The sequence below is a fragment of the Caloenas nicobarica genome, chromosome 23 (genome assembly GCF_036013445.1).
Source record: "Caloenas nicobarica isolate bCalNic1 chromosome 23, bCalNic1.hap1, whole genome shotgun sequence".
Classification (NCBI taxonomy): Eukaryota; Metazoa; Chordata; class Aves; order Columbiformes; family Columbidae; genus Caloenas; species Caloenas nicobarica.
Genome location: NC_088267.1, coordinates 923,316 through 936,742, shown reverse-complemented (window position 1 = coordinate 936,742; position 13,427 = coordinate 923,316). Strand labels below are relative to the sequence as shown.

Genomic DNA, 13,427 nt, shown 5'->3' with positions numbered 1-13,427 from the left:
CTGTGCTCAGTCTGGCGTGGGATGCCTTTTGCTGGTGGCCAGGAAGAGCCACAAGCAGCACGTTGACCTCCCCGGAGGGTGACGTGCAATGGAAAACACCAATATACAAAATTGCTTCTTCAGGGGGGGTCTCACTCCAAAAACCTCAGCTTTTGAGTGTTAAAAGGAGGAGTTCACCTTCATTTTGGGGCATTTTCTGAGTCCTGGGGAGTGAGGAGAAGCGCGGTGGGGCAGGGATTGCGCGGGGTTGGAGGGGGCTCTGCACCTGCGGGTGCTTTGAGCAAAACCACTTTGAAATTAAAACTCCCAGCCCTGTGTTAGCAGCTAAATTTGCTTGGGTGTATTAAAGCCATTTTATCCCCCTGTAACCCCTGACACTGAGACCTCCCTTAGGCAAAAACCAACCAAGAAGCCACTAGATATAATCCATGATAAAGTCCTTGCCAGCATCTCCCGTCTCCTCTCCTATCACTATTAAACCCCCCAATATTTTACATTTTCCTATCACCACAGCAAAGCCGCCAGCACTGCAGGCAGGGCAGTGTCATGTGCCCCAGAGTTTTCCTGATTGATGAATAAAGCGAGGGAAAAAAGCAGGAGAAAGACTTTGAGATCATTAAGAGCACTATTAAGCATGACACAAACCAGAAAAAATTAAAGCTTTATCCACCTTGTTTATTTGATTCGGTAATAAAACCTAACAAGCTTTAGAGAACTCTCTTACTTTCACAAAATGTTCCCAAGCGCTTACTCCTACACCAGAGCACGAAGGAATAAATAATTAGATTTAACTCTACTTGTCAAATGCGCAGGATCGTGGTTAGAAAACCAGCTGCTGGTGTTGCACATATTAATTTTTGGTCATGGCGGGGGGGTTTAGGGGGGTGGTGGCTGCTGATGCTGAAATGTTCCTGAGAGGCTCTGCTGGGGTTTGGTGTGATTTAGGCACATCTGATGCGTCGACTGAAACGATAAAAATAAATCCCAAAAATGGTATTTTGGGATCTGCAAGAGGGGCGTTGTTGCTCATCGGTGGGAATGAAGAATGGCCGAGTGTGGCCAGGGATGGGGGTGTCCCAGGGATGGGGGGCACCATGGAGGGAAGCCCTGCGCACCCCGGGCTGTGGGGATGGGACCCCCACCCCTGCCTGCATTTGGGAGGGGTCCATCAGTATCCGGCATATGGGGGGGGGCACCCCACAGACCCCTGCCGTATACGGGACCCCATAAGTACTGTGGCACATGGGGGACCCTCGCAGCACCAGCCATGTGGGGAGACACCGCAAGCCCCCTGACCCGTGGGTAGGAGAACCCCACCATCACCGCGTCCATGGAGAAGGGGGATCCCCACCAGCCCCCCGACCCAGGGGAAGGGAGACCCCCAAACCACCTGCTATATGGGGAGGGGGGACCCCATAAGCCCCCTGACCCATAGGGAAGGCGGACCCCACCCATACCCTGGCATATGGGGACCCCCATAAGTGCCCTGCGTATGGGGGAAGGGGGAGACGATGCGTTGTCTCCATACGAGGAAGGCTGACCCCCACCCACACGGGCGGTGGGGCCCACCAGCGCGCTGCCACCGCGCGGCTTCCACACGGCGCCGTCGCCCCTTTAAGAGCCGCGATTCCAGGGACGGGGCGCGGCCTTCCCTGACGTACTCCCCGCTTACCGCCCCCTCCCCGCCCCGCGCGGCGCCGTGACGTCAGCCGCCGCGCGCCGCGCGCTGCCCGCCGCCCCGCCCCGCGGGTCCGTCCCGGGCCCGTCCGGCGCCGCCGGGCGCGATGCCGCGGGTCTACATCGGCCGCCTCAGCTACCAGGCGCGGGAGCGGGACGTGGAGCGGTTCTTCAAGGGCTACGGCAAGATCCTGGAGGTGGACCTCAAGAACGGGTGAGCGCGGCCCGGCCCGAACCCGGGCGGCGGCGGGGACGGGCGGGCGGGCCGGCTGGGCGTCCCGCGGGGGCGGGCGGGCCCTCCCCGGGCACCTGAGTCTCTTTCGGCGCCAGGGACGGGGTGCCCGGGGCCGTGCGGCGGTGGGGAGGCAGGGGGCGGGAGGACGCCTGGGTTCCCATGGCAACGGCGGGGCGGGAGCCTGGGCCTCTGTGCCGGGGGGGGCCGGACGCCTGGGTTCCCGTGGCAACGGCGGGGTGCCTGCTTCAGTCATTGGGGTGCTGGGGGGGATCAGGAGGCCGGGTTTCTGCCTCCCCCATCCGTGGGGAGCGGGTGTCCCCTGGGGGGTTCCCTTGTGTGCCCAGGCCCCTTCCCCGCCCGGGGCGGGCACCCAAGGCTGAGCCAGGGCAGCACCCCCAAACCCTGTTGGGGGTCAGACCCCCCCTATTTCCAGGCACTGTGGCAGCAGCGGGGCTGTTCCCGGCCTGTCCTCGGAGCCCCCGGGTGGGGGCACAGGGGTGGCAGCTGAGGGGGTGTCTGCCCCCCCAGGCCCCACTGGAGCCCTGGCCCACGTGTGTGTCCCAGCAGCTGGAGGGTTTGGATCCTGCTCAAGACATTCAAGTGTAGATTTTCCAAGAGAAAATAAATTGCTTTTTTTCTGGTGTCTTTTTTTTTTCCCCCCAACACTTGAAGCCTCATGCATGTTGGCATCTTTACTTTTTACAAGAAACCCAACTTGAAGTCTTGCTTAGGAAGGCTGAGTGGAATATGGATTTTATTATTGTTAGCCAGCAGAGCTAATTATTAATTTCACTTTAGAAGTGGAGAAGAGGAATTTCTTGTAAAAGTTAGTTCTTGAGCATAAAAAAAAAAAAAAAAGACTTAGTAAGTTTTAACACTGGTTGTACTGGTAGATGGACATATAGCAAGTTGATAAGATTAATAAAACCCATTATTAAAACAAACAAGTGTGCACGTGTCAGTGTTTTAACCCACCCAACTTCAGATTGCCCATAACTGAAATATCAAGCGCTCTGTTCCCCAGTCCCACTGCTTATCTTTGAACTTGTTTTTGCAGGCTAGTTAGTTTTCCTGTTTTATTTAGAGTTTCCAAATCAAATATTTCTATTTCATAGACAGGTGCTGGGAAAAAAGCCCCTCAACTTTTTCAGAGCAGATGTAGAACGACCAAGTTAAGCAGCTGGTGTGGCTAACGGACTTGTCGTCTTGCTTTTATTGAAAAATATCTACCAAGGACCAGCCCTGCAAAACCAGCTCGGCATTTAGAAATCGTCTGCAGGGAGGTGCTGTGGGTGTGTTTGAGCTGCCCGGATTTACGGCATTTTAAGTATGAACGTAATGGACACAGGGGAGGAGGGCGCAGGCTGCGGTATCTAAAATTCAGGTGCTCTGTGTGTCATACACTTTATTCCAGTTACTTTTGTAACTTCCCTTTGCAGGAGACAGAGTGAAAAGTTGCAGATAAAGGAAGTTTAATGTGATTGAGTTGTCATTCACCTCGTGTTTGCCGCTTCTGTGGCGGGTTGCTTCAGCTGTGTGTTAGAGCTCAGTCTGTAGTTCTGGGATTAACTCAATTTAATTCCTTTTTCACTTTTATATTCTGAACTTCTTCCAACAGGCTGCTGTTGGTTTATAGTTAAATTCCGGTTTGACAAAAAGTTTACTTAATCTATCAGATTTTGTGTGTCTCTCTGCTCTGGCGCTGCCCTTTTGCCGGGGTGCTCTGCGGTTCGCTTTGTTTGCCCTCTGATCCTTTCTCCACGGCTTATTTTTAGCAGCGCTTAGCAAGCAATTGAAAATTACCGCGTGGTGTTTGACTTGAGGGATTCTTTCAGTTTCTTCTGGAAATCTGCAGGCTATTTTGGATGCTCAGACGGCGGGATTAGCTGTTTGGTGTTTTAGTAGTTAAGCTGAAAAGCTTGGACAAGAGGATGAAACCACAACGAGATACAGCAGAGTCCTAAAAGGGCCTCGCTTGCTGCTAATTGTAGTTTAAGCTTGCAATTCAAAGGCTTGAAGTGATGTTTACCTGAGAGAGGGATGGGAAAATAAAAAACTTCATCGGATTCAGATATTCCTCCATTATTCTAGCTTCAAGAGTCTGTGCGTTTATTGTCTTTAAAGGGCTGGCACGTACCAGGCACTTCACCTTGCAAGTAGTTGCTTTCAGGGCAAGATCTCGTTGAAATGTTTGCGCTTGCTCGCTCTATTTTTGGTATCAAAGGGAAGAAAGCTCCAATTTGAACGGTTTTATAATGACTATGATTGTTTCAGTTGTTACAAATAAATCGCGCTTGTTCCTTCCTTGAAATGACAGCACTTGGATGAGAAAGCAGCAACTTTATTTGCGGTGTTTGGAGTCATTCTGAGATATTTTGTTAATTCAGATACCATTACGGGCAAAGCTGGAGCCGTGGTTGGGGGAACTACCAAGAAAGCTTAAAAATGGACCAAAAGAGGAGGCCAGCAGCTTTCTATCAGAGGTTTATCCTTGCGCTTCTTTCTCTCCCCCTCTCTCCAGGTACGGCTTTGTGGAGTTTGACGATCTGCGGGACGCAGATGATGCTGTTTACGAGCTGAACGGGAAGGATCTTTGTGGGGAGCGAGTGATTGTGGAGCACGCCCGAGGCCCCCGCCGCGACAGCACGTACGGTTCTGGACGCAGTAAGCACTAACACGCATTTGTATCCCTGACTTATTTTAAATAAAACATGTTTTGCTCTTTTTTTTTTTTTAAGTAATTTTAAAAGAAAATGATATGAAGTTGTGAATAGTGTTCTGTAACTGTAAATGTAACTGTTGATCTGAATATTTCTTAACTTTGTATTAAACTATTTTAGTTGATAAATTAATAAACATGATTTCTTGTACCATTTATTATTATTATAATTTTGTTTAACTATTTTAAATGGTTTATTTGCTCTGTGATGTTTAACATAGACTTAACAAAGACCTCAATGTTTTAATTGAAAGAGTCCTTTGAGGCTAAGATGACTGCCCGTCCCATTTGCTGACCCTGGGTTACCTTTCCATGAGTGGCTCTTTGACCTTTGTGGCCCTTGGCTGACCAAAAAATAAAAGGAAGCCATGTGACGACCGCAACCTTTTCCCATTAGACCTGGGTGGTGAGGACCCCAAGGGTTAGAGACAGATGAGATTAATCTGAAATAGGTGCCTGAAAAGCTTTGTTCAGGTCAGATATTCAGAAAGCCTTTGAGCAATGTAAGTAACATTAGTAAAATGGCTTAATTTGATTTCTTCTTTTGAATCGTTTTAAAGATAACTTTAATTGCATGTTAATCGTAATATAATTATAATTATGTGCGTTGTTCTAATTATGTGCTTGAGTAATTTTTTTTTTTTTAATCGTTGTAACATTTTCTACAAGGGGGATGGGGCTTAGACTAGCGGGTGGGTTTATTTGTCATGTCTTTGCGAAGATACGGGGCAGAACAGTTGGGGTGGGGGCTGTCAAGCGAGCGCTCCATTTCCCTGGTTGAAGTCCTGCTGTCTGCTTGTCACCTCCTAAAGGTGGATATGGTTATAGAAGAAGCGGAAGAGATAAGTACGGTCCTCCGACCCGTACAGAATACAGATTGATTGTGGAAAATCTGTCAAGCCGCTGCAGTTGGCAAGATCTTAAGGTATGAGGCCCCTTTCTTTACCCTCTCTCTATTAAAGAGCACAAAGGGTAAAAAAAATAGCTTATTTTTCAACAAGGAAAACTGGTGTCCACCTGTGTTCTTGACTCCAACTTGTTAATAAGTCTTTGAGCGCGTATGCATACGATTTGGGAAGTAATACACACATTAAGTCACTGCAGAAGTGTGTTTGCATATAGCAAATAATTAATGCAACGTTGGGAGTTGCATGTGCAGACTTGGTGTCACTGGGCACTGGAATAACTTTTTTGCCTTGACACAAACCACCATCACGTACAGACTGTGTTTTATCTTTAAGCCCTGTCAAAACAGACTTTAATCATGCCAGCGGTAGGATTCACTAGAGATGGAGGAGTTTACCCTTGTCGTTTTGGATTTTATTCATCAACTTGTAAAGTGTTAGAGCTATTTGGAAACAATTGCATCGTTCTTGCACAGCCTCTCTTAAGAATTTCCACATCATGTAAAGCTGTTTTAAAGAGAGTTTTTCAGGGCAAGGATGCTTCCAGAATGAGCAATCATGCAAAACCTCTGCTAAAAGCGACTATTTTCTCAAAGCCTGAAGGAGTGGAAAGTGATTCTCGGCAAAGGAAGCCTTGGGTAAATCTGTGTAGCCCACAGCACCTCCGAGTACGCTGGAGGTGAAGTGTTGATTTGTGATTATCTGCATCATGGATGGGGGCGGGCAGGAAAGGGAGCAGAATTTCAATAGTAGGTCCCAAAATATAGTGTTTCCTTATCAAACTTAGCAGCAATGGTTAAAAACACTTGTTACAAGAACATTTTCTTTTATGGTTCTCTTTTAAGGATGTGTAAAATTTGGTCTAAACAAACTTTGACGTAGTAGAAACTGGTCTGTAATTGAATATATAACACTAGTTCAGGTACGTACCGAGATTCTTCAAATGCCTTTTGTTGTTAATGCTTCACACCAGCAATAGCTTCTCTTTGCTTCTGGTATTAAAAATTTTAAGTAGAGCATGGCATGATTAATCCTCTACTGGATGCATTGCTTTTCTTTTTAATAGCTTTCATTTCAATCAACTTAAGGTGAGAGTAGCTGGGTTGAAAAGGGTCTGAACCGAAGTTCTGTGCCCGTTTCCACTGCAGCCAAACTCCGTGGTGGCTGAAACGTGGCCCCATCGGACGGTTTGCTCCAGGCAGGGCAGAGCAACCCCCCTGATAAACAGAGGTGTTCAGGGATTGAAACGGAGCAGCCAGGAAGCATGGAGTGGGGGAATGAGTTCAGCTTTTAGTGGTGACGGGGTTTCTTCCAGCAGAACGGGATCTGGTGCTGAGGTGGAGGGTGAAGGGACGCCTGCTTGCCTGTAGTCTTCTCTTCATATTCAACCTTTAAGTTTATCACCTTTCTCAAGTAACCGTTGAAAACGTGATTTAGAGAGCAAGCACTTTATTTCTTTAATGGCTTCTTTAATTTTAAACTTATAGTCCAGAGCGTATTTGCTGTTAGACTCGAGACCGGAGACCTTAAATTATAATTTAGTTCCAAACTATCAACACCACCTTGATTCTAATCACACAGACTCTGTGAAATCCTAGTGTGTTATTTGGCTTTAGCACTGAAAATGCTGTTTGATGGTTAAAACCCTCGCTGACATCCGTGTGAACAGAAGAGGTTTAAGCGAGCGTCGTTGCAGAAATGGAAGCCTGGCTCTGGATTCGAGGCGATGGTTGTTCTGTCCTCTTCCTCCAGGATTATATGCGTCAGGCAGGGGAAGTGACATATGCAGATGCACACAAAGGAAGGAAAAATGAAGGTGTGATTGAGTTCAAATCCTATTCTGACATGAAAAGAGCCCTTGAAAAGCTGGACGGGACAGAAGTAAATGGCAGAAAGATTAGATTAGTGGAAGACAGACCTGGATCGAGACGGCGCCGCTCGTACTCCAGAAGCCGAAGCCATTCGAGGTACGTCTCTTTCTGAAGTAGCTCCGACTGAATCTAGCTGCAATTACATAAATATTGGAAGAGTTCAGAGTCCTCAATAAATCTAGTTCTTGAAGATTTATGAGTTGCCGGGAAGTAACCGAGGGAAATGAGGCCTCTGTTCAGAGGGTGATGGGTGAACACCCGACGCCGTGCTGCTCTCGTCCCCAGCGCGGCAGGTCCGCGGCCCTCGCGGTCTTGCAGGAGGAGGCTGCCTGGCAGGTGCGGCTGAGCCTGCAGAATGAAACAGAAGGTGCTTTTAATGCTTTGGCTCTGAACATTGTGTTCTGCTGTAAGCACCAGGACTAACAGTTCTTTCTCAGCTTGGAAACCCTCACCCGTTCCCTGTTTCTTAGAGATTTGCTGCCTTCATTATAGGATCGAGAGCTGCTTCAGCACACAACACTAAGTTATTTTCTCCTTTCCATTCTGGGGTAGAACTTGTCATGAGAGAACTCAGGCAAACTCCTGCTGTTCATGAAAATGAAACCCAAGCCTGCAGTCAAAGCTCTATCCCAGCCTCTTGCTGTATCCAAACTCTGACTTGAAAGAGATTTTTGCTTCCTTATCTCAAATAAGGGTGCGTATCTTCTCCCAGATTAGCAACCCTGCTCACTTCCAGACCTGTCAGCAGGGGATGAGCAGTGGGGAGAAGGGTACTCCAAGTTTGTAACTTCATTGCGTAACGCTCTCACCATTCAGCTGTGCGAAAGGTGCTTTAATACTGCGGGGTTTTACCCACAGCGGGTCACAAGCTCTCCGTGGGCACGTGCTAACGTGAAGCTGGTTGCTTTTGTTCCAGGTCTCGCTCTCGCAGCAGACATTCTCATAAGAGCAGGAGCCGCAGCGCCAGTAGTAGTCGCTCCAAGAGTAGATCAAGATCCAGGTATGTCTTTATGGCGGAAGAAGTGGGGGCTACCCACTTAAATGAGAAGCAGCATCCTAAATTTGCAGTAGGAACACTGTTTTTTCCCTACCATATTATGCGCGGTATTTAAGAGCTAGTCAAATCCAAGCCACGCTAAAGTGGAGCCATCTCCTGCCTTTTTGCTTTCAGGTCTGTGTCCCGTTCCAGAAGCAAGAGCCGTAGTCGAAGCAAGAGCCGTAGCAGAGGCCAAAAAGAGAAAAGCAGGACTCCAAGTAAAGAGGATAAAAGTAGGAGCCGCAGCAGGAGTGCAGAGAAATCCCGAAACAAATGTAAAGATAAATCTGAGGGTGCTCTTCATAACAGCGATGAGAAAGCAGAGAGCAGGAGTCGCAGCAAGGAGAAGAGTAGGAGCAGGAGTAAGGACAGGGGAGAGACGAGGGAGAGCATGAGGAGTAGGAGCAAGGAGAAGAGCATTAGCAAGGCGAGGAGCAGGAGCAGGGATGAGAGTAGGAGCAGGAGCACCAGTAAGGATAAAAGGAAAAGTAGGAAGAGGAGCAGGGATGAGAGCAGAAGTAGAAGCAGGAGCCGCAGCAAGAGCGAGAAAAGCAAGAGGCGCAGCAAGCGAGATGGCAAACCAAGTAGCAAGAAGAAAAGGAAGGACAGCCACGAGCGGTCCAGGTCAGCCTCCAAGGAAAAGGAGTGTCTAAAACCAGATTCTGACAAAAAAGAGGCAAAAGGTGAGGGTGAGGATGGAGCCGCACGCCGGGTCTCTCGTTCCAGGTCTAGGTCCATTTCCAAGTCAAAACCACGTGTCAAATCAGATTCTCGTTCCAGGTCTAAATCTATTTCAAAGCCTAGATCCCGGTCCAAGTCTAGATCTAGGTCTGCCTCTAGGTCACACTCCCGATCACGGTCAAGGTCTCGCTCCAGATCCTAATCTTGCTGCAACCACACCTGGAACAGTCAGAAAAGTCTTTTGTACATGTTCAGTAGTTGTAGCACAAGTGACTGAAGTAGAAACCACGTCGATGCTGTATATTTTGAACAACTCTGACGGTATGTCTGTCATGAACTGCGGTGCTTCCTCCCTGCTGTGCTCGCTGGCGCAAGGCTGTTCAGCTCATTTTCTGTCTGACAGAAAGGTTCTCTTTAAATATCGCTCTTCCTAGAGCACCAAAATTGCCCTGTTTGCCAGGAAAAGCCTTGCAGAGAGGGAGCACTGCACCTCAGTGGGTTTATGGGATTGCAGGAAGGACGGTGAGGTAGATACGATGGCTTCAACAGTCTTTGCCCTTGAATTGATGCCCCTTGATGTACAACATTTAGTGGAAGTGCTAAGTCTTAAGTTTCATACTACTTTTGGTTTTGGACTTAGAAAGTTGTGAATAGTACAGTCAAAAGGAAAAAAAAAATAGGTACTTGCAGTAATCCATGGGGAAAAGAAGTATAGTTCCATATTCTGGTATTGTGACAATATCCTTGTTTTATATTAAAATTTTTTATTTTATTTTTCCCTGTCTTGCAAAGTACAGTGACTCCTGTTTCCATGAAATTGGAATAAAGACTATTTTTGCTTGACGACATTTGGTGGTGGTTACATGACGTCGTGTTGTGACTGTCACTGGTTTACATCAGTTGGGGATGTGGGGAGGAGGGACAGCAAATTCTGGCAGGAATTTTGTAGATATTCCTGAATAATATCCCAATTTTAGATTTGGGCCATTAGCAAATTGCTCCAACAAATCTTTCCACAAGCTCTTCTGTTGCACGAGTGGTTTTGAATAAAGAAGTGACGTCCCAGCACCCTGCTCTGCCTGCCAGCAATGGCAAAATAATAATAGGCAAAACATATTTTGTGAGGTTTCTATTTAGTCGGGGGAGGGGGGGAAGAAAAAAAAAGGTTTTATGGCCTTATCAAAAACTTTTCTTTAGCAAATTTCACACTGCTAACAATACTTAATGACAGCAGTTCTTACAGCTAGATGTTAACTTCACAGGTGCAAGTGATTCTGTATGATTTGATCATTAGAAACTCGTACTGCCATATGAAAGAGATGAAAGGGTGATAGATCATAAGAGTTGCTTTCAACACAGAATCTTTCTGTAGAGTTTAAGAGGGGTCAGGGCTTGGTGAGTGGCTCAGATTTTATCGAATGTTGCATTGCTACAGCAGTATGAGAAAGCTCTGCAGAAGTGATATTTCTTTAGAAGGAAAAGCCTTTTGCAGCTCTATATACTTAGTGCTTTAACATCTTAGGCTTACATAATAACACTTCTAATCCCTTTTGCTGCTTAATCTTAGTATAGAAACAAACCAGGCTAGGCAAGATGTTTGCTAATAGGGCATAATTAGCTGAAAAATGCCTTTAAGAAAATCTGCAAGTGATAAAGTCTAGGCTAAGTCTAAGGAAGGGAAGCAGAAATCTGTCTGGCATAGAGTGTGAGAAGCCCTGAAATAGGTACCTCTCAATTATTGCAATTAAAACCAAAATACAAGTCTAAATAAGCATGGAGAGTTTAGTTACTTGCCAACTCTTGGCTCCCGTAAACCTGGACCCAGCGAGCGCTTGAACACCGTCCGGAAACACCCGCAGGACCAGGAGCCTGCTGGTACAGACAAGGTGAGAAATGTGTTTGCTTTCCGACCGATTTTAAAGATGGGTATTTTATGTGCCTCACTTGAGGGATGAAGAATATTATGATGTGTGTTTCAAATGAGCCATTTCGAATCTCATTTATCATTCTCCTGAAATCCCATTCCATTTAAGTTGTCACAGCTTGGGGCCTGCTTGTGCTCCTTCCTCACCACGGAGAAAAAGAAACAACAGACCCAAAGCATCATTAAAATAATCTTACCACCACTTCTTTTATTGTTTCAATATTCAAATACAAAGGAAAATAATGAGAAGAAAAACAAGTTTAACAAATGCAGGGAAGAGGGAACGCTCTCCCATTAAGCACGGGCGAGGGCCGCCATCTGCGGGATGCCGGCCGTGACCGGTTTGCGTCCGTTTCCCACGTCTCCGGGAATGTGCCTCAGTTCCCCACAGACGTGCCCGGGCCGGCCCGGGAGAGCAGGGCCCGGTGCGGGGCTGTGACTGGGGACGCGCATCTGCTGCTGGTCCGGCCGCAGTTTATCCCAATTCCAGCGCCTCCGTGGCCAGACGGGAGCCCTGTCCCAGCTGATCCCCGTCGCAGTGCCAGCCCCATGCCAGTGCCTGCTTGTCCCGGTGCCTCCCTGTCCAAACGGCAGCCCCGTCCCGGTGCCAGCCCCGTCCCGGTGCCAGCCGCGTCCCAGCCCACGCCCGCCTCGGTGCCAGCCTGCCCCAGTGCGCCCCAGTCCCGTCCCGCTCCCGGCCCCGGCTCCCCGCCCTGCCCCCGGCGCCGCCTCAGCCGGGGCCGGGAGCGGAACCGCCGCGCATGCGCTCCGCCCTCCCGCGGGACCGCCGGGGCACGAATTGTTGCCGGAGTTAAAGAGAAAAAGCCCCGGTAGGCGAGAGAGGCACCGGGCGGCCGGGCCGGGGTGAGTGGAGGCGGCTGGGGGGGCAGGCGGGAGCGCGGGAAGCCGCCGGCCGCCATCTTGTGGCGGGGACGACGGGGCCGCGGCGGCTGGGCCGCTCCGCTCGGCCCGGCCCGGCCCCGGGGTCTGTGAGGGGAAATGGCGCCTCTGGGGTGAGGGCCAGCCCCGCGTCCCGTCACAGCTCGACCCCCGGCGAGGACGAGCCCCTCTCGGGGGGTCTCCTCCCCTCTCGGCGCTGAGGGAAACCCCTCAGGGCTCCCCCCGGGTTAAAGCTCCCGGTTGGGTGGGGAAAGTGCATTTTAAAGCACTGTAAAGGAGAAAGTCCGCTGTAAAGCTCAGCTGAGGAGGTGTGCAGAAGACGAGCTTAAGTTGTTCACGGGCTACGGATGAAAATTATATTTAGAGTTCCTGGGGTGTTTTCTTTGCCTGTTTCTAGTGAGTCCACAAGTGGTAGCGGAGAAAATCAGAGTTATCCGGCCCTGGTCCCAGCTCTGGCGTGAACTTCTTGGGAGCGTGAAAACTCAAAAATATTTTTAAAAAATATATATCAATACACTGCATTGGAAATAGATTTTTGAGACTTACCCAAGAACAGAAAGACTGGTTTGAAAATAGTTTTTTACATGAGGGAAAAAACCATCATCAAACTTTCTGACAGCAAACTCAAAGACTAAAACTAATATCAAGATTTTATGAACAGAAGGACAGTGCCAGATAAACAGAGGGATAAATATAATACTTTAAAAGTACTGATCAGTGCTCGGGGTAAAGATTGGTATGGGACAATCTTAATGATGTTTGGTGTTCAGAAGAAAGGGATTAGGACAGTTTTATTGACGCTTGGTGCCAGAAGGAATTGCATTAGGTTTTTAATACGAAAACATTTACGCTAATGTATTCAAATATTGCCCAGATAAGTTTAAAAAAGGAACAAAACCATACACACATTGGTTTGTAATTGGGATTAAGGGATAAAGAGCTCTCTTGTGCTAAATTGCGTAAGGCATCTCTGGTTCGTGTCTTATTATATAATAAAGTAGAAGTAAAAGAAGAGAAAACGGGTACTTGAGGCTGCAGATTTCTTACCACACAACAATTAACAACAGTCTGACGTGGTCTCGTTAGCATCAGTATATTGCTTCCCTCCTCTTCTTTGTCCCATCTATTTAGATTATATATTTTGGAAGGTGGGGACAGTCCTTTCCTCAGTGAGTATTTCTACTTGGTGGTGTAAGATATGTCATACTAATTAGTAAGAGTCCCCGGGGTAATTTGCTGGATTTTAGTCTTATAAAGTAATTACAGATGAAATTAAAACAGAGGACATTTTTGGCCTCTGTGCTCTAGTTTTGGCCTAAAATTGATTGCACTTTACGTTGCAAATAATCCCATTATGGCTGAATGTGTGTTAAATAAATGGTGATATGTTGCGAGCACAGAGGTGGAAATGGAGCCTGAATTTGAGCTGCCGATAACAACTGGGTACAACTTCTGGGCAGATTGTGCTGGGCCAGTTCC

The 13,427-nt window shown here is 48.0% G+C and overlaps 2 protein-coding genes across 2 annotated transcripts in view; both read left to right on the top strand.

The window, feature by feature from the left end:
* Nucleotides 1–1,731: 1,731 nt before the first annotated feature.
* Nucleotides 1,732–9,947, top strand: SRSF4 (serine and arginine rich splicing factor 4). Its single transcript, XM_065650594.1, has 6 exons — nucleotides 1,732–1,891; nucleotides 4,434–4,576; nucleotides 5,444–5,556; nucleotides 7,289–7,503; nucleotides 8,324–8,407; nucleotides 8,579–9,947. The coding sequence occupies exons 1-6, from the start codon at nucleotides 1,785–1,787 to the stop codon at nucleotides 9,324–9,326; spliced, it is 1,410 nt and encodes a 469-aa protein (XP_065506666.1). The 5' UTR covers nucleotides 1,732–1,784; the 3' UTR covers nucleotides 9,327–9,947.
* A 1,856-nt stretch (nucleotides 9,948–11,803) lies between these two features.
* LOC135997744 (lethal(3)malignant brain tumor-like protein 3) overlaps nucleotides 11,804–13,427 on the top strand; it is a 42,500-nt gene continuing 40,876 nt past the window's right edge. The window contains exon 1 of the mRNA XM_065650590.1: nucleotides 11,804–11,912. The gene's annotated coding sequence lies outside the window, so the exon portion shown is untranslated. The remainder of the gene's footprint in view (nucleotides 11,913–13,427) is intronic.